Source organism: Camellia sinensis, chromosome 8 (genome assembly GCF_055761805.1).
Source record: "Camellia sinensis isolate YWXY chromosome 8, ASM5576180v1, whole genome shotgun sequence".
NCBI classification, from domain to species: Eukaryota; Viridiplantae; Streptophyta; class Magnoliopsida; order Ericales; family Theaceae; genus Camellia; species Camellia sinensis.
Window position 1 is genome coordinate 35,878,035 of NC_138968.1, and position 20,147 is coordinate 35,898,181.

Below are 20,147 nucleotides of genomic sequence, written 5' to 3' on the forward strand. Positions count from 1 at the left end.
AAAAAAAAGAAACCCAAGAACACAGGATGTTTAAAGCAAAAAGAGAACACATGATGAAATTTTGGATGGGTTTGAAATTTGATCAATTTCATCAAGATGTTTGATGCTTTGACAAATTGACTCTGTTCTTAGCTTTCTTTCTCTCCCTCTCCATTTTTTTCTTTCTTTTTTTTCTAGTCTTCATCTCTCTGTTTCCTCTTGATTCTATGTTTATGGTTTCACGGTGGTGTGAGTTACCCACCGTTGCTTTCTTTCTTCTTCTCCCTTTCTGAATTTTGTTTTGTTTGTTTGTTTGTTTGTTTTTTTTTTTTTTTTTTTTTTTCCTAAAAATTTGTCCCAAAACGACGTCTTTTTGGGACGCTACAGGCAAGGGCTGCAGATAAAGGCGACTGAAGGTCCGGACTCTAACTTGATAAGAGTTTCAAAATATATTTAAACTAAAATTGTTAAACAAATTTTTAACAAATTAAACAAGAACATCACTAGAGATATAAATTCTTCCGATCCTATCAAAATTTGTGAGCTTGTCATAACAAAGTTAATGGAAAAAATAAAAGTAGTTTATTTTCTTCCAACACTAAAAATAAAATTAGCTTATTAGCCTCTCTTCTTCTTCCTCAACTTCTCTCCTCTCATGTTTTTCTTTGCTCAATTTGTAATTTTTGAATAACTACATGTACTCAATATTTACTCTGTGAAATGGGTCACATGTGGCCTTACCATGAGGAGATTCCCCGTCCAAAAAAAATTTTTTTGGCTACAATCTGGATTTATATTTCTTCTGTTATTTCTCATCACAAATAACACAACCTAACCAAATTGCCTACAGACAACAATAAATAAATTTATAAAAAAAATAAGTGCCACACAAACAGAGAAATTGTACAAAATCCATCAACTGATGATTAGCCAAATTCAAGTCTCATAATTTTGGCAATATATGCCTATCAGAGTGACATAAAATTTCAAAAATGTCTCGACCAACCATATCATTCTGCATAAAAATAAAGCCAGAAGTTCTGAAGATTCAATTTTTCTAAGCAGAAACAAAGCTGTAAAATATAAATACCTGAGGGCACAGTGAAGAAAACACCATGTGAAGTAAGCTAATCTCACCCCCATCAAGAGCTCCCTCAATCCCACACAAACCAAAAATGCACCATATGGGTCTCAATATATGCATGATCTGAATGTATACTACACCAAACATCACATTCTTTTCCATTCTTTAACAGGTAGGCCATGGTCGTCTCTGTCTAGGCTTGTCAACCGACCCAATTAATCTGAATCCAACCTGAAAATTCTTAATTTATTAATGAATATCCGATCCAATAATCCAATAAAATCCAATCCAAAAAATATGAATCTATAAATGAATATCTGATTGATAACCAGATAAAATACAAATATGATTGATCCAATTATTGTCGGATTGCATTCACATATACCATTCATTACTCACTTCTCTGACAACAGACTTCATCTTTGTGTCCTATTGGCCAAAATATTACAATAACATTTAGCAGGATGAAGATAACAAAAAAGCAACAAAACCAGGCCGAAAATACCTGCCCACGTTCATGTATTTATACATTTTTTTTCCCCATACAATAGCCCCTTCTATATACAGAGATTGAAGCTTTTGGATATTCAACATAAATGGCCAAAAAATACCAGACCACTGGTTGGTTCGAGAACCTCCAGTAATGTCTCTGGAACCTTCAAAATATTCATTCCCCCCTTCTTTGGGGTACGTAAAGCAAGGACCGTAGCAACAAAAGAAAAAGTCATCAGTAGTCACATTTGGAGCAGATTATTCACGGTAACAGTAACAGAATTTGTACGCTGCAAATCCTGCAAAATATTAATGCATTTTAGTCTCCAGGTAAACTAATTGCGCAATTCTAAAAATTTTGACACAAGATTTGTGACTTGTGTTCTACCAATGCACAATCAATATTACTATTCCATCTACAAACGGAAATGGCAGATACAGTCATATTGGCCTCGTTTGGGAACTTGGCTATTTTAGTTGGCATTTTAGTTTTTCGGCTATTTTAGGAGATGAAAAAAGTTGTGTTTGGGATGATTTTTGGATTTTTTTTGTAGTTAAATAGATGGTTGTGAGGGAAAAAGTGATTGATTGATCTGTAGGATGTGACATTTTGTCTTATTGGCTATTTTAGCCTTTTTTTGTCTTTAATGGTTATTTTAGCCAACAAAGCTCTTGCCAAAGCGATCACGATAAAATCACAATACATGTTATAATTGAAAAAGCACCTAGGTTTGGTTCTAATTCAACAGGATATAATGCCAGGTGAAAATCAGACCAGAAAAGGAAAAATGCTAGCAAAACATTGTTTGCAATTTTTAAGCCTCATTCTGTTATACCATCATTATCCCTCCTCTTTCAAATTAGAAGTAAACCCAATTCAGTCCCATTTGATGGGGTAGGGGTAGATTTGAGTACATATCTGCTTTGGCATAATTTGCAAAAAGCGACTGACATCATGCCCGATCCCACAACCTCAAGGTTAATAGTTGAGTTTTAACGACTGAACCAGTGGTCCCCTTTTCCTTCTCTTCCAAATTAAATAATTAAATTGTTATGTATTGGTAACAAAATGTTAAACAAAGTAAAAAAAACCAAACAATGACGATTACAGATTTGCAGTGAGAAAAGAAAGAAAAAGATAAAAAAAAAAAATCAGAGGTCCCTGTAACTCTAGCCAATGATAACAAACTTCCTAGTGTTTGCTGGTAAAGAACCAGAAGCGTGTGAAGCTACAGAAAATCTTTACTGGCGCCTGGCATAATCATACTCCACAGGATTAATGGCCTGGTTAACCTAAGTTCTCTAAAAAGAAAAGGCTGGAACTTATCCCAATAGGTAAGAAAACCTTTGAAAAGATTTGGTTTAGTTTTTGGAAACTCAGTAAACTATTTCATATTTAATCACATTTTCTTACTTTTTTGATGCACCTAACCATCTAAAAAGTAACATATTTGTGAACAAATTTGAAAAAGGTTCACTAAAAACAAAAAATATGTAAGCTAGTTTTTTAACTTTTATTTTTGTATGTAGAAGTCTTTAGTGAACTTTTTCCAGATTTCTTCACAAATATTTGACTACTTTTAGGTGCATCTCTAGATTAGGTAGGTGTACATCTAAAAAGTTAAAAAAGAAATGACTAAAATATGGAAAAAGTTCATTGAAGACAAAAAAACTCAAAAATAGTTTTGAGTTTGAAAACCAAACAAGATGCAACTTGAATTCAAATTATACCTGGAAAAAGTTCATTGAAGACAAAAAAACTCAAAAATAGTTTTTGAGTTTGAAAACCAAACAAGATGCAACTTGAATTTAAATTATACCTGGAAAATTAATTCATCTGGGATGTGGGGAAGCACCTCCCGTACGGTTTCAGCCATGGCAAGTACGTTTGCTATGTTGTCATTTGCAACTCGTGAGGTAGACCTCATATGTAACCCCACAGAACCAGCAGGAGGAAGGGTTGAATTGGATGTACCAGCCTGAGAGGGATTCATAGGCCAAAGGCTCCAAGCAGTGTCTTCAAGGGTGGTCTGGGCATAGGTTTCTCCTACAGCTGCAAGATGCCTCATCATCATCTGAACTCTCCCTAGTCCAACCGACCTCGTACCAGTAGATGGACCAGCCCCATCTAGACCCTGGCCAGACCATGTTTGCAACCAACTTGAATCCAGTCCTGCCCCCCTAACAAAGGTCAAATACAAGAGATGAAAATAGTAGATAAGTAATAGCAATGGTTTAAAGGATTACTGTAGTAGAAAGAAGAGTGAGAGATGATACACAAGGTCTGCTTACAATTGCTTAATATCACTATAGCAGGCTGTTTACCGCAATCTGGAGTCTAACCAGTAATTTTCCACTTACCTTTTCTTAGGTGAAAGGAGCCTCTATTTCCACACACCCTTTTTACTCAGTTCACACTTCATCGATAAATTTTTTATTACAATTATACCGTCAAGCAAAATGAATAATAAGGACATTACCGCACAAACACCATACCTTTGGTTGAGTAATTGATATCTGACTAATGAGTTTTTGTTCAATAGTTGATATCTAACTCAAGGGTTTGGAGTGTGTGAACTAAGAAAAAGTGTGAACTGAGCAAAAATGATGTGTGGGAATAGAGGCTCCCATGAAGTAACCAGAGTTTTCTATTTACCTTGCACAATAAAGCAGCTAAAAAAACTTAAGACAGTTTGTAAACTGCACAAAAGGTTTGGTGTATGGTAATACCAAATTGTTATTGAAAGGTTCAATCTGTACTACGAGGCTTATTTGTGTTCCAAAAAGCTAGAATTATGCGGGCAAGGAAATTCTTCCTGCAAAGCTAGAAGGGGTTGGTATTTTTCCTACCAAAAAATATGAGAAAATAGAGTTGGTATCTATGAACTGCACACTATTACTAAAAGAGTTGCTCTTCCACAACTATAGGACTGTTGGGTGCAGCTTATTTGAGCCGCTTATAGCTTTTTTATTCTTAGAGTTTGTGTCAGACTATTTGGAATAACTTCTGCTTACAGCTTATTAGGCTGAAATAGTTTAAATAAGATGAAAAAAAGCTAATTATCCGAAAGCTGAGGGAGGGGTACTTTTGGTTTCTACTTTTTTATTATCAGCTTTTAGCTCACAATGATCTGCACCAAACAAGCCCATTAAAAAAATAAAAAAATAAAAAAAGCACTCGCCTTGAGGAATGACATCATCCAATAGTAACCGTACACAAATGCATAAGGAGACAAACCTCAAAGCACCACTTTCTAACGGGTTCTGTATCTGATTGGGAAACACTCCTGTGGGTAGGGTATGACCAGGATGATTATGCAGTTCAAGAGCAGAACTTATTTGACGGGCTAGTTGCTCATTAGTTGAAATATCCGCAGCACGAGGGATTGCCTCGTCTTCAGGTCTGCCCATGTGAAGTGGTTTTCGACAAGTGGGGCAAGAGTAATTCTCACTTAAACCTTGATCCAACCTAATATTAATGTGTCATTGTCAGCACAATTGAACTTTGTACAGTTGCAGTTCACATGCAAAGAGCAATCGTCACAAGCAACATAGATCATACCAAGATCTCAAACATGCTAGATGGAAAAGATGTTTACAAGATAGTCTCTTCGCCTTTGCCATTGGTTCCTGTCATTTGCCCACCCGTCAAAAAGCTTGGAGATTAACAGAAAATCAAACAGAGAATTGAGAATGAACTAAGCTAACAAGCTCACCCTACAGATAGCACATTCATCATCATATGCTTCTATCTCCTCTGATGTTGCATCTGGAAGTGCCCCATGAAGGGCACCTAAAGCTATCTTCAACCTAATAAATCCTTTGATACGTTTTACAATTGCACCTAACAAGGCCTGGTCAATAATATGAAGTGTTAAATAAAATAAACATGAAATAATAATGTTGAAAAGTCCAAGTCAAAATGAATGTCAATATATTGCTACAAAAAAATAGCGAGAAACTTTACACGTATATTTAGGAAAAGAACTGCATCCACAAGATGAAATTTCATGCCATGAAGCCACCAGATATGCACATAATGACAGAGTGCCATCAATAACGTCATGATGTCCAGAAGAAAACCCAAGTTCCGTATGAGAATGCCTTTCCATTCACAGAATGAACCTGCAGTCAAATTCGTTAAGTTACAATAATGACAAATCCAATCCACAACAACAATCACAAGTACCCTTGGTCTTTAGCAACAGCATCAACAATAACAATAGAAAATGAATGATTGGCAAGAATCACGGAAAGCCTTAATCTTAGAAAGAATTACTACATAAACAATACCAAGACAACCCACCAACTAAAAACATGTCAAATTAAAATAATCATAAACATATAAACCTTTAAGAGAAGAAGATAGGGATTGGTGCATTTTCTTGACATTGGCACCAACTGAGCAGCCTAGGCATAGGTAAAAAGGTCCTGTAAAGCTTTTACTATTGCACCAAGCAACAGCCCCCCTTATGTTTATAGGAAAGAAAGAAAAGAAGGAAAAAAAAAAAAGAGGAAAAGAAATAAAGAAAACTATACGGTGCCACACTTCACAAAACACATCTTCTTTCAAGATCATAAAATACTGGCTTAGAAAAAAGAAAGAAGACAGCAAAATAAATGCAGCACCAAATTTTTTTTTATGAGATATAAGCGGACAAGAAAAAAATGATACCATAGTTGGCTTAACATGTTTTACCTGTTCATTCAAATAACTTTATGTTTATAGGGGGGAAAAAGGAAAAGAATACAAAGAAAACTACACAGTCCCATGCTTCACAAAACACATCTTCTTTAAAGAACAGGGAATACTGAGTTAGAGGAATGAAGAAAGAAAACAGCAAAATAAATGCATCACAATAAAAATTTGGGAGCCATGAGCAAATAAGGAAAAAATGAATAACGGGACCAGAGAGCATAAGAACCCCCAACCACTTGGTAACAGAACAACAAAATAACATGGCTACATAAAAAAAATTAGCAAACAACCTGCTGCTGATATATCAGAGAGTTTGGACCTTTGGCAATTTATGTTGTTCCCTGCCGAATCATGGAGCCATATATCGAGCAACTGAAAACCATGAATCACAATAGCCTACAAAAAAACAATTTGCAGACCAAAGAACCTTCAGCCTGTGTTTATCATATGTTCCACGGGGAAAATGTTACATGATCTACAGATAGATCTATCCATTATGAAAATGAAAAGACTTCCCATTAAGAGTACCTGTAATGTCTCAAAAGCAATACTAAGAGGCTCGAAAAATAACAATAGAAACATATACGATTCTAATGTTCTGTATATCACTAGACACAGCTTTATCCTGTAAGCAGCCAAAAAAACAAGAATACGTAAATGAGAAATTTATGAATAACTGAAAATTTGAAAAGGGAGATGAAACTAGCATGGACATCAACTCTTGCGATTCACAAGAGGGAAAAGTTTAAAAATCGTCATTCCTAATGTTTAAGATCAATTGGTAGAAGCTGGAAGAATCAACAGATCATCTCTTCCAATAATCTCCATTTGAATTTCTTCTGGAACCTTGGTCCAAAGATGTAATAATTAGTGTCTCAACTTATCTATCAAATACTTATGCTGATCATAGTATTTTTCAATCTGTTAATAAAATAACTGATTGCAGAAGGTTTTAGCACAAATAGAATATTGGACCAAACAAAAGAATGCAATGGTAGCTTTGATGGTTTGCTGTAATCCAGAATTTTTAATCACTTCCTGTAAGTATTTTGTGCTCCCTCTATTCTTTTATCCTTCAAATGTTCTATAATTTATACGATGGAGAAGCATAAAAGAATAAAAACCCAAGGATGTAACCACCTGAGAGATTGATATGTTTGGAAATTTGGAATCCTACACAACTGAACTTCTACAGCGCACACCCAGAAATTTGATTTCTTTCAATAATCAGATTTTGATGGGCTTGAAAACCCTCATCCTTTAAAGAAACTGTTATATTTGCCTGATGTTCTGCTTCCCTTCTAGCTTCAATTCTTGCTTTCTCACCATCACCTGGATTACAAATGATATGTATTTCTCGTTCTTCAAAATTTACGTCCACGGTGATGACATTACAGGGAAAGTCAATGTGGTCACTTGATACACTTTCTCCAACGTATGTCCTGGCCGGGAGATGTGTATGGCGAACTATCAGAAGAAAAGTTGAGTTCCCAACCTTCATTAGGATCTCCAATTGCTTATTTATTCGAATGCTTCGATGCTTCGTCATCTAACATACACTTGCCATTCACCTCATCATCCCTGAAATGCAATTGTTTTCTTGCCTTTTTCACAAGCTCAGAATCAGACCTACACCCAGTATCTCATTGTTTTGTTCCCCTTACATATTCTGGAATGTTTTGACAGTACATTGATGGTACTGGAGAATATTCTGGAGAAAAGGCTTCCGAAGTGTATACTAGAGAAGCTGGTGTGTACTCCAGAGAAGCTGACGTATACTCTGGGTAGTCAGGTATACTAATAGGAGATGTGATACAATCTCCTTCCCTAACTGGTGAGGCTGGCATGCACTCTGGAGAAGCTAGCATATACTCTAGGGAGTCAAGTATACAAATAGGAGATGTGATACAATCTCCTTCTCTAACTTTTGAACAAACTTCATCTTCATTTTCATCATCATCACTCAAAACAATGATGGTTAGGCAAGGGACCACAGTAAATTTTTTCTCCCTCCTCTTATCAAAGTACGTCTGCAACTACAAAGATTGAAATTTTGAAAGCAAGAATTCCTCCAATGTGACTGGGATAAGGGGACATTGTTCTAATTGTTCATCAGGAACCAATTTCTCTCATTTTTCCTTCTTTGGGTCCTTATTTCCTTGTCTCTTACTTACTTTAGCCTTTTTCTGTTTCTTGGAAACTTTTGATTTTTGTTTCTTCAAAATTTTTAGTCCTTGTTATGTTATAGAAGCAACCATATTTCTCGCTTTCACTATGGCATTTCACTTTTTCTTTTCACATGATAAATGACCCATTCACCTTCATTATCATTGTCGATCATAATTGGGTTAGCAAATGCTTTCTCTTGAGGAGAGAGCTCAATAATCTTAGGAGTCCAGAAGTTTCTAAATTTTATTTTCCAAAACAAAGCTCTCCCTTATTGGATGGCTAATTAAACGATGGTAGGGACAATACTTTGGATCGTTCGTTTTTCCTACCTCATGTGGTCTTTTCACCACAAGAAAAGCAATCAACTTTTGCTCCAACAGATCTTCAAATAAGTCTTCGACCAGATCATCCGTGAAAGAATATTTCTTCTCTAACCTTTCTTTCAGTCGCCTTTTTGAATTCCTTGGGCTTTTTAGCCCCAACTATAACAGGACCCTTATTTCTAGTTACAACTATGGCTGCGGTCGAGGACTCAACCCTTTCAATTGCCCTAGACCTCCTGTGTCTTCGTTTGGCCAGATGCAGCTCCATATCATGAACTTTAGTGCATAGATCGTTGAATGCTTCAAAAGTTTGAGCCATAAAAGCCGTAGAGAGCTCATGTCGGAAGTTAAGGCACATCCGAATTAACTCTAATTGCGTGAACTTTTGAGGGCAGGCAAATGTCAAAGCTCGCCACCTCGCAATGAAATCTATAACAGGCTCATTGTCACGTTGCTTGGTTTCAAACAATTCTGAAACTTCACCATGGAATCCCAATTTTGGGGTTGACCCCTCAGGAATGTTAACGTACCATATAAATGCAGAACTTTCAAGTGATTGGACAAATAACTGTAGGTAAGGGCCTCATTCTGGGCTATTGGCCTACATCTTGAAAGAAAGTGAGCCACATGTTGTCTTGGATCGCCTGTCCCATCAAACATTTTGAAATCTGGTTGGGAAAAACCAGAAGGAAATGGAACAACATATATCCATGTTGGGTAAGGCTTTGTAATTACTCGAAAGTTCTCATCATCTTTCTCCTTGACTTTCTTTACTAGTTTCGTTACCATATCATCAATCATGGCCATGAGCATTGGATTCATACTACCACTGGTTAGATCAGAGTAACAAGGACCATTGCCCCTTGGGGCTAGTGTGCTTTGTACACCTATGGATGTTCCCACTACAAGTTGTGTCATTTGTTTGGGTGCACTTCCTGTTCCTGTCATTTAGGCCTGCAACTGTTGCATTTGCTTCAACATAACAGCCATTTCCCGTTCTCTTCTCTCAAGTTGTTCTTGTAGGGCCACCACTTTTTCCTTGAGACCCTGTTGGTCTTGCTGGACCTACGAATTTTCGCCTTCTTTTTCAACATCAGTCATCATAACTGCAACGGTTTTGTTGACATCTCTTAAATCATCACTTTCAGATGAGTTAGATGAGACAGAATCATCTTGTTTGTATAAAGGATTATCAATCCCCACAACATTACTTACATTTGAAGCATCTAACTGCGATGCTTTGTTCTGAGCCTCATGGATCATAGACCTTGTTACAGGCCCTTTTCTTTTTCCCTCCATAGATAGTTGGATCAAGACAGAAATACTTTCCAAGGGTCGTTTGCCCTCCGCCTTTGAGAGGCTTGACTTTCCAATCGAGTCCAATTCCATAGTTCTTTCTAGTGTGAAAATAAGACTTTCAATTTGTTTTTGGCATTCATCTTTCGAGAGAGCCTTTTCAACAGCTCCTATAACATTTGTCGCCATTGTTCTTCGTTCCAGTTTCCTTATGGCCTTATTCTTCCTTCGCCTTTGTCATTTCGAAATTGGACCATCTGATGACATATCAAGTCGGGTTTTTGCAAATTTTTCTAGTTGATGTTGATTTGAACCCCATTGGGCCAACAAGTGCTCCTTTTTTTGATTTGGACCATCAAAAATGATTGGGTTCTAAAGGCAAACTTCATGCCTTGAACAGAACTGTCGATTTGTAGGCCGCAGTTGTTTTTTCATCAATAGGAGCGGTTGTTTTTCCATCAATAGGAGTTTGGGTCATTACCCTACTCCTAATAGCCCTAATGATGGCCATGTTTTCAACAGAGGCACTCCTCTGGGCAGACTCTGCCATTTTGACGCAGTCTTCTACCCTTATGAGTAACTGGGCCACAACATTTTATGTTGCGCCTGCTGAAGCTGCAACAAAGGCCGTAGTTGCAACTTGATTAGCCTCCCTTGGCTGGATTAGAAAGCTCTTCGTTCGGGCTGTGGCCCTCACCGTTGTGTAATGCTTCAACGCCTTCTCATAATCTTCAGCAATCTTTTTCAAATTTTTAGCTTTCTGAAGAAGTGTGACCTTCTTCGTGACACAAGTTACCTTTGGGACAACCAAGAGCATTCGCTCCGGAGCCCCTTGGGCCACAGGTGCTGGGGAAAGAAGTGCATCTTTCCAGAATTTCGCTAGTTCTATCTTTGGGACAGCCAAGAGCATTCGCTCCAAAGCCCCTCAAGTGACAGGCGTCATCTCCATCCTTCATGATTTCAGAACCACTGGAGTGTAAGTTGGCCTCTTGACAGTTAATTCAGCATTCCTATAACAAAAGAATACGTTAGTTTCAAATATATGTATATATATTTTTTGTTCTTCAAAAGATGGGAGGAGAAATAGGTCCCACTGGGCGTGCCAGAATTTGTAGACATAATGTTTCAACACTGTTTAGTTTTTGAACTAAACAGTGTTGATTATTTGAATACCAGGTTCTTATTTCTGATCCGTATTTCAGATCGTTAATTACACATTTTATTTAAATGAAACCTTTGATTAATGAAGAACAAAATAAATAATAGAAGACAATTTAAGAAAAATAAATATTTTATTGAAATTGTTATGGGTTTTGAACCCTTGAATACAAAGTACATTTATTGGGCTTAGAACCCTTTAACTATTCATCGCCATTCTACGTTTGTAGCGTAGGCACTGGAGTTCTCTAGGCTTCTTTTCTTCTTTCTTATAACTTCATTAGCTCTTGATTTCTTTCTCTCTCTCTCTCTCTCTCTCTCTCTCTCTCTGATCTTCTCACTTCTGATTTTCTATCCCCTTTGTGTGATGATCCCACATATTTGTAGAGGGTCATCCAAGTAATAAGAGGATCTCATCCTCAATTTGAATTTCAAATTTCAAATTTCAAATTGAATGATAATGCCATTTGAATTTTGAATGATAGCACCATCTGAATTTGGGTGTAACCATATCTGATTAATCGTATGTCTGATTAACCATATTGATCCTTTGGACTTCATCCTGTGTGATGTCGTTACTGTAGGCTCTACAGGTGTCATCTTTCGTAAGCTCTACGTGTCACTTGAGTATCTTGAATAATATTGTTGAGATACGACATCATTTTATTTATGCACTTCAACGGATCAAGTTGATCATTTTAGGAAGTGATTACCTACAACAATCCTATCATACACTCTGTGTGTCACTAACTGATTGACCGAATTTGAAATTTGAACAAAAATTTCAAATTTATGTGCCAACACACATCTTAATAAGGCGGCTAAAAAAGTGTGTACATTCTTTATTGCACACACACAAAGGAAATACTTCTGTGCTTAACAAAACTAGTTTCTGAGTTTCTTCTTCTTAGTATTACAAAATAGCTTTTTCTTGGAAGGTACAACTTTTCATTTCCGATACAATTTTGTTTCCAAAAAATTATGACTGGTTTACATACCACATGTTTATTGCAAAAATGGAGAATCAGAATTTTCTTTTCAATGCATTTCTGTTTTCAATATTAAAATGCAGGAAAGACGTTCTCAAAAACCAAAAGTATTTACGACCAAAAAAATGATCTCAAAGGTAGATAAAAGATTAGACGCAGTAAATTGTACCAGAGCAAGTCAACGGATATAACCAACAATAATACAGAATATACACGAAAATATGTCCATGGAGTTGCAGAAGGAGATGCATTCAAGCGGTCTAGTCGATCTCTAGCCAAAGCTTGGAACATCTGTACATTTCACAAAAGATGATTTAGGAAGAATTATATGCCAGTCAGTTTCATACATACAAATCTTCGCCTTAAAATATAATTCAAAATACCTTTAATGAACAAAGGATAGTCAACCATGTTGACCACAGGCCCACTTGAAATACTGTTGGTGGGACAATCATGGGAAGAAACGTCCCCTGCTCAACAGTCATCAATATTCAGACAGCAATTAGAGAAGAACAAAGATTTGACTTATTGATAATAGTGAGCAAAGCAGCTTATCTGGATTTCTAAAACCCCAAACATATTAAGGTATATGAATAGCAGATCAATTTGTTTTCTAAAACACTTAAACATTTCAAAATGCAACTAAGTTAAAATATCTCATTGCCATCAAGAACTCAACCACCATGGCAAAGTTTCATACTAATCCTAATTAGCAACCCTAATTGATTATAGTGATTTATTCAAGAAGCAATTTTGGTGCGACGATTCCTTAACCTGGAAAAACTCAAACAAGTTCAATCTAGCCAAAAAGCTGATGAAAATAGAGGAAATCCCAAGAAACATTCCTCCAAGCATGTGACAACCTTGATACAAATTCCAGTTTCCACATTAAGCAGCTGTTTTCCTCCCTTGATATCAAGCTATCATGAAAGTCATGGCAAACTTATTTTAGGCCTCATGCATATTTTAGCCACAACTTCTCTCTATATAACATTGCTTTTTTTTTCTTCGCCCCCATAGTCTTCCAGTTAGATGCCTGTTTTAATAGCATTCTCCTAGCAATCCTGTTTATATGAATATGTACAAATCCCTTATTTTCTATGTCAACTATCATCCTATTATTTAATCTTCTTTTTTAATGCTTTTTTTACTAGACTAAATTTCTATTCCAGTTGTACTCTCTCTCTCTCTCTCTCTCTCTCTCTCTCTCTCTCTCTCTATTCAATATTTAAGGTCCTTCAGCTCTAACTAGATGAAGATAACATTTTCCCTCCTTCATGGGACAGGGAGTAGACCATAGTTGTAAGGGAAGAGGACAGGGCAGAAAAAAATATAATATTAAAATAATTTCCTTCTCATGAAGGTATATCAATGATGTATCCCCATTTGTAACAAAATCAAGAACACAATGTTCAATCAACAAATCCTAGATATAAGGTCAAACGTGCATTCCTAGGTTAGCCAATTCTATGTTCTCCCATCCCAATAAAAAATTCTTTCATCTAATCTTGTCAAATGGATCTTCCAATTGCTTACGGTGTATTTGAATAGAACATTCTAAAAACACTTCTCATTAATGGCTATTCTATCAACTTCTTCAACTTTTTTCCAAAATGTAATTATGCTTAAAATCTACTGTCAAATAAAAACAAACACTACCTGCTCCTAGCCTGTTTTAAACTTGTTCGCTGGAGTTTGCTCGCAAGGAAAACAATTTACCACCGCATCAAGTTCCACACCACCTCCAACTCTGTTGCACTAGTTTTCTCCCTATCTCCGAAGCGTATCAATGTATGTGCACGTATTGTTTAAGAAAAAAAATAAAAGATTCATTTGCAACCAGAGTCTAAATCTTTTCAATGTTGCTCTGATCCTTACTTATTATCACTGTGACACCATTTCACTTCTCACTTTATAAGGAATAAAATATCTTAGTTTCCAAAAGAGAAAGCGCCTCAAAACTCTACCTAAATTCTCAACAAGGGAGAAAACAAAAGGATAAACAAATAAGGAAATAGAAAACGACAAAGATATACAAATCCAATTCATCTATTTGTGACAGATTAAGAACATTTACCTTGTAAATAACATAGTTAATAAGTCGTTCTACCAATTTTCGAGTTTCAGAAGGGTACAGCTCCACAAAGAATAGTGTCTGCATGAAGAGAACAATAATAATGTCAATCAAACAATGTTACTCATGTAGAAGATTACTTCACCAATAAATCCAAAACAAATCCATCAACCAAAATGAACGGCACACGATAGAGTATACGGCAGCATTGCAAGCCCGGCCAGGGGCTTTTTTATGATTATGTGATGAACCTAATTGTTGGAGGATTTACAAGGATTTCTATTGATACAATTTAATTGGTAGTAGTATTACAAGGTTTTTTAAATAATGTTACTGAATTTCACGTGTTTCATGTATTTATGATGTCTCCTACGAATGAGAGACTTGGAAAATGTGATGTGCTTTCCCTATCATGTCTTTTCTCTCTTTTTCTTCTCTATCTCTCCTCATATATGGCCAACAAAAGTATTGATCTGCCTGTCACATATCCGACATAAAAATAAATAAATTTAAAAACTTATGAGATCTAGACTACATCAGTTTGGTATTCAAGCAAAGATTCATGATGATGATCAAGATGATGTGAAGATCCCCACAATGTCAAAAAACCCAAAACTCAAGGCCAATCATTTTCCAACAAGAAGAGCTTGATGCATTGAATTGATGGACGACTCACAAGAATAATTTTTAATTGATATAATTTAATTAGTGGTCTTATTACAAGGTTCTTATGATGTTGAATTTTCTCGTTTCAGTTATTTTAGGACTAAAATTTGATACTTTATTTGTTCCATTCCGTATGAGGAAGGATGAATTTTAGTTTGTTTTTGTGTGGGTTATAAAGTCTGTATATAGGCCCTATTGATGTAAAACAAATACGAATAACATTTGGAAAAAAGATGAAAGAGATTCAACACAACACGACACAAACACTCAACACGATACAAACATGACACAGACACACCTAGATGAAAATTTTCAAAAAATATAAGACACAACACGTAGGACACACATGCAAAATATATAGTTTTATATATTTCTTTTAGGATATATATATAAGGCTAAGGTAACTTAAGTAATTATTATATGTCATGTATATGAATATTTAATTCAAAAATAATAATTTTTAAAATCCAAGTTATTTTATTCAAACTTGTATGTATTTCATGTGTGTCTAAGGGTCCAAGCTATGCACAAGTTCCCCAAGTGTCTTAAGCGTGTTAAAGTCTAGCAAATTTTTTAAAATAGGAGGACATGTTTGGATGAGCATTCAATATGTATTGGGCAGTGTTTGATGAGTGTCATGTCATGTCATGTCAGACATCAACAAAACAAGCCTTCTTAGAAGTCCCAGTGCTTCTTAGTCTAGACATTTTTTTTTCAATGCACTGCAATCCACACTTTTTCTGAAGTCTTAGGTAGCACAAAAAATTTTGCCAACTAGCCATGCCTATATAAGACATAGTACTGGAGACTTTTTCCCCAAGGGGCCTGAGGAGCTACTCAAGAACAGTGTTGCCAAAAACACTAACATCCTAGTGATTTACATTTTGGAATGCACATTCCAAAACATGGTATATTTTCGTTTGAAAACGGTAAATTTAGCGATCTCAAGCAAACCAATAAAATTTTCTATGTGTTTCATTAAAAGTTCTCCTTAATAGGGAAAAAATCAAATATGATGAACTAAAATCTAGATGGAGTATAGTTTTGGATTGGCAATATGCAAAACAATGGGTCATAACACTCATAGAATTGTGTTGTTGAATGATTAATTTGAAGGAAAATAAACTATAATATATTAGATGTCAAAATAAGAAGTCTACACCTATCGTACCATGTTTTGGAGTACGTGGCATTCAACATTTTCATTCCCGTTTCTAATACCATAATGATCCGTGTTCTAGGTAGCGTAGCTCAAGAAACTTAAGACACATACTAAAGTGAAACAAATAATATAGAATTTAAACTTAACCTTTTTAAAATTGTGCATGACCAACATGCAACAAACATTCACTAAGCCTTTGTTAGATAAACACTTCAAAATGCTTGGTTACATAATCAGTTAACACCCAATACACTTTCACACATCGATATAAGATATGCATTTAACATGCCCATGCCAATTTTGATGTGCATCCCCAATTTCAAAACGAGTGTTTAATAATGGAGATTAGAATGTATACTCATTCAGGGCAGAAAACAAAAGGGCACTGAAAGGATGTCAACATAAAGTTCTTTACTGCAATAATATTTCCACTATTTCAACAGATGAAAAATGTTATATAAAACTTGTTCTTGTTTACATGCACTTAGTTGTACTAGTAGGATTAGACACTCATAATGACCCTGCCTCATAAGGGAATAACTAGATCTAACACAGAACGACACTGAAAATTTAGACAGCTGGATTCAAGTAACATAAGGTAACACACATTGCGGTAACATTGGGGGACACCTATTTGGTTTTAGCATATAAATATAACGCTACTAGAGCAAATATGTTTAATTGGTAAGATTATTTACAAATATTAAACGAATTATATCAAACTAGACAATCAACTATGTACGAATGTCCAACAATACATACCCACAAGCCCAACTTTGACAACAACTACATCAATATAAGAAAGAGACCCATAATGGAAAAGAAATAAACAACTAAAGAAAGAATCTTAATAGAAGAAATAATCAATCTTTGCCTATGGCACGAATTGACCCCTTGACCTCTTAGTTGAGAATGTACAAGAGTTGCCAACTAGATGTGTACAGCTTTGCATGCTTCTCATGTAGGAAATAATAATCAACAAACTATAAATTAAAGGCAGTTAAAAACAGACAAAAAGTCACCTTAAGACCCAGAATGAGCAGGACAAACACATTCAGTGCAAAATTAGCCAACAATGCAATTGTGGCTTGAGAACCAAAAAGCAATTGTAAGGCATGCCTGGCATTCACAGATTCAACAGAATGCCCACCAACTAACCCATCTGATTTTAGCTTCTCAAGTGATAGTTCCGTCCAATATTGGAGGCCGATGAAGCTTAACAATGTGCAGACTACTGAGATTGATAAGTAGCTCGCACCCATGGGCAATACCAATAGCTTCTTCACCAAAACCAAGGTTCCAAAGTTTCATGAGACCCTAATTACCATGACACTTTGGCGGCAAAACTTAGCATAAAAGCAAGCTGGAGAGACCAAAACTATGACTTGGCTTGTACACCCTCCAAGATCAACCTTTTAAATTATCATGGAAATGCCCCAAGATGAAGTCAATAAACCTGCATCGAAAATCAAAAGTGAACCATAATCATAATCTAAGTCAAAGAGGCCTAGTATACTTTTGACAGGCACCACAATCTTGAGCATTGTCAATTTGTCACACTCACACAAACGAAGGATTGTCGCAGCTTTCTCTAAGAGGGTTAAAAAGTCTAAAAATGCACATCCCCGTAGACATTTTGGTCCAATTACTACTCGGCCTATTATGCTTTCCTTGCATCCTCCACGTTATCATCTCAAGTTTCAACTCAACGATACTTGCACCATCTTATCAGGAAAGGGTTTTTTTTTTTTTTTTTCACCGATTCACTCTATCCAGGGTCATACTTTCAGTTAGACAATACACCAGGCTTTATTTCCTTCCAACCTAACCAGTCATTTACGTATCTTTTTCATTTAATTTTGTATGAATCTTCTATAGAATTATTCTTAAGAATTATACATTTTCTAAGGGTATAAGATATTTATGTCAAATTCTCAACTTAAAAAATCATACATTAGCAACTGTTGAAGAAGTGTCAGCCTCATGTTTAATTTTTAGTGATAGACATGGCCAAGAAGTGACGGACACATCACAAAATGAGTGTCGAACACGTGTCTGAAATTAAAATTTTTATTTTTAATTATGGATATGGAAAAAAGAGTATTAGACACAGGTTCAAGAGCGTTCGAGAAGCGTTGGTGTCTGACACAGACATGTTGCCTTCTTAAAAGTGTCCATACTTCTTAGCTCTATCCAGGATCATAATTCAGTTAAACAATACAGGGTATGTTTGGTTTGGATTTCTAGAGTGATTTTGGGAAAAAAAATTTAGAAAATTTGTTTGGCTTGTAAATTTTCCAAAATAATTTTCAAAATCACTTTCTCCCTCTTACCTATCAATCAATCACTTTTTCTCTCTCCTCTCTCCTTCTCAATCACTTTTTCTCTCACACACATCTACTCAATTATAACAAAATATCAAATCATTCCAAACTCCAAAACAACTTTCAAAATACACAACCAAACAAACCAAAAAAATTTCTAAACTCTCTCCCCAAAACAATTTTTAAAAACTACCCTCCCAAAAACAAACCAAACAAGCCCACAGCTTTTCTTTCCTTCCAACCTAACCAGTCATTTGCTTTTTTGTCCTCCCATCCCTATATTCCTCTCACTGTTCTCTAACATACTAAAATCACTACAACCCATTAAAACCAATCTCATATTACTGGCTAACGAACATCTTTCCAGACTAGAGTATTGGTTTTCTTCCTAACAAATTTAAGATCCCTTTTCTGCATTGGTTTTCGTTTTCCTGCAAACTTTGAGTCAGGAAGCTGGTTGCAGACTCTCCTAGTTAGGGGTATACCCCTATTGCTGCTGTACATATGGTCTTTTCTTCATTAAATTATTTAGGGGAAATCACCTATCAGTGGTATTATCATAAAATTATTACACAATCATGAAAATATTTATAACTTTAATTATTAATGAATATAAAGTTTACCACTTATCTGTAAAATTTTTATTTTTTATTTTTTTTGAAAGTTTACACTGATTTGAAATTCCCCCAATTATTTACCTACCCAGCAAAAAAATTCTTTTCAGGCCAGATTAGTCTAGACCACCCCCAAAAAAAAATCTTTAAATTCGAACAATTTATAAACATACAAAACTGATGGATAGAGCTTCTTAATGGATCTAACAATCGACAAAGTTCATACATAATTCTACAGATTTTGATACAATTGAAACAACAAAAGGAAGACCCAGAAACCCTAAAATTAAGCACAAAACCAAGAGCCGAAAACGGAGAAGAACAGGGGTGAGGCGTGAAGTAGAGAGAGAATAAATGGATTGAATTAAATGAAAAACAATAATCTACCCATGAATCTGCAAGAGCATGTAAGCTTTGATTGGGTAACTATTGAAGTGCATATATATATACACAAATATGAAAAAAATCAAATTATTAAAAGAGAGATATGATAGGAACAAATTGAGAACCTGGTTCGATCTGAAGTCGAATGTGATTTGAGTTTCTCTGAGCTTTCACCTACATTTCATGAGAGAAAAAAAAGAGGGCGAGAGAGAGAGCGCTTTTGGGACCATCGGGTTAGCTTTTGCGGGAAAGTATATTACTATCATTAATTATTAATAATAATAGCAATAAATAGAAATTCTATAATGTCGGGAATGGAACCTTCCTAAGTATCATTCCAATAAATAATGAAAAATTTAATCAAAATCTCTTCATTATATTTTTATGGAAAAACTACCAATAAATTCCACTTTTGGAAATATTATTCCATTTGGTCCTATATGTTTTCTTATATTTCGTTTGGTCCTTTTTTAGTGTAAAGAATCTGTGTATTTGATTTGTTATTGGTGATGTTTACAGTTTTACCCCTGTGCAATGGGAATGAGTAAATTCCGGCAAATAATGTGGATTTTGTACTTTAATGGTAACGCAGTGTAACATTTCTATCTTATATAATATTTGATTCAGTGATTTGTGTTGCATTGGTTAGGTTGTTGGGTTTTGTGTTTACTCGTTGTGGGGTTTTTGTCTTCAAAGTTTGTCGTGATGTGTTAGTTATTCTGGTGCTGCCGATG

At 35.5% G+C, this 20,147-nt stretch overlaps 1 protein-coding gene across 1 annotated transcript; it reads right to left on the minus strand.

Moving 5' to 3' along the window:
• Positions 1–1,412: 1,412 nt before the first annotated feature.
• On the minus strand, positions 1,413–19,712 carry LOC114303410 (E3 ubiquitin protein ligase RIN2). The gene is made up of 13 exons (XM_028248556.2): positions 19,539–19,712; positions 17,114–17,547; positions 14,267–14,344; positions 12,573–12,659; positions 12,359–12,480; positions 6,783–6,879; positions 6,545–6,650; positions 5,523–5,680; positions 5,272–5,409; positions 5,118–5,185; positions 4,794–5,024; positions 3,376–3,736; positions 1,413–1,854 (listed from the first exon to the last, which is right to left on the minus strand). The coding sequence occupies exons 2-13, from the start codon at positions 17,351–17,353 to the stop codon at positions 1,798–1,800; spliced, it is 1,743 nt and encodes a 580-aa protein (XP_028104357.2). The 5' UTR covers positions 17,354–17,547; positions 19,539–19,712; the 3' UTR covers positions 1,413–1,797.
• Positions 19,713–20,147: the final 435 nt, after the last annotated feature.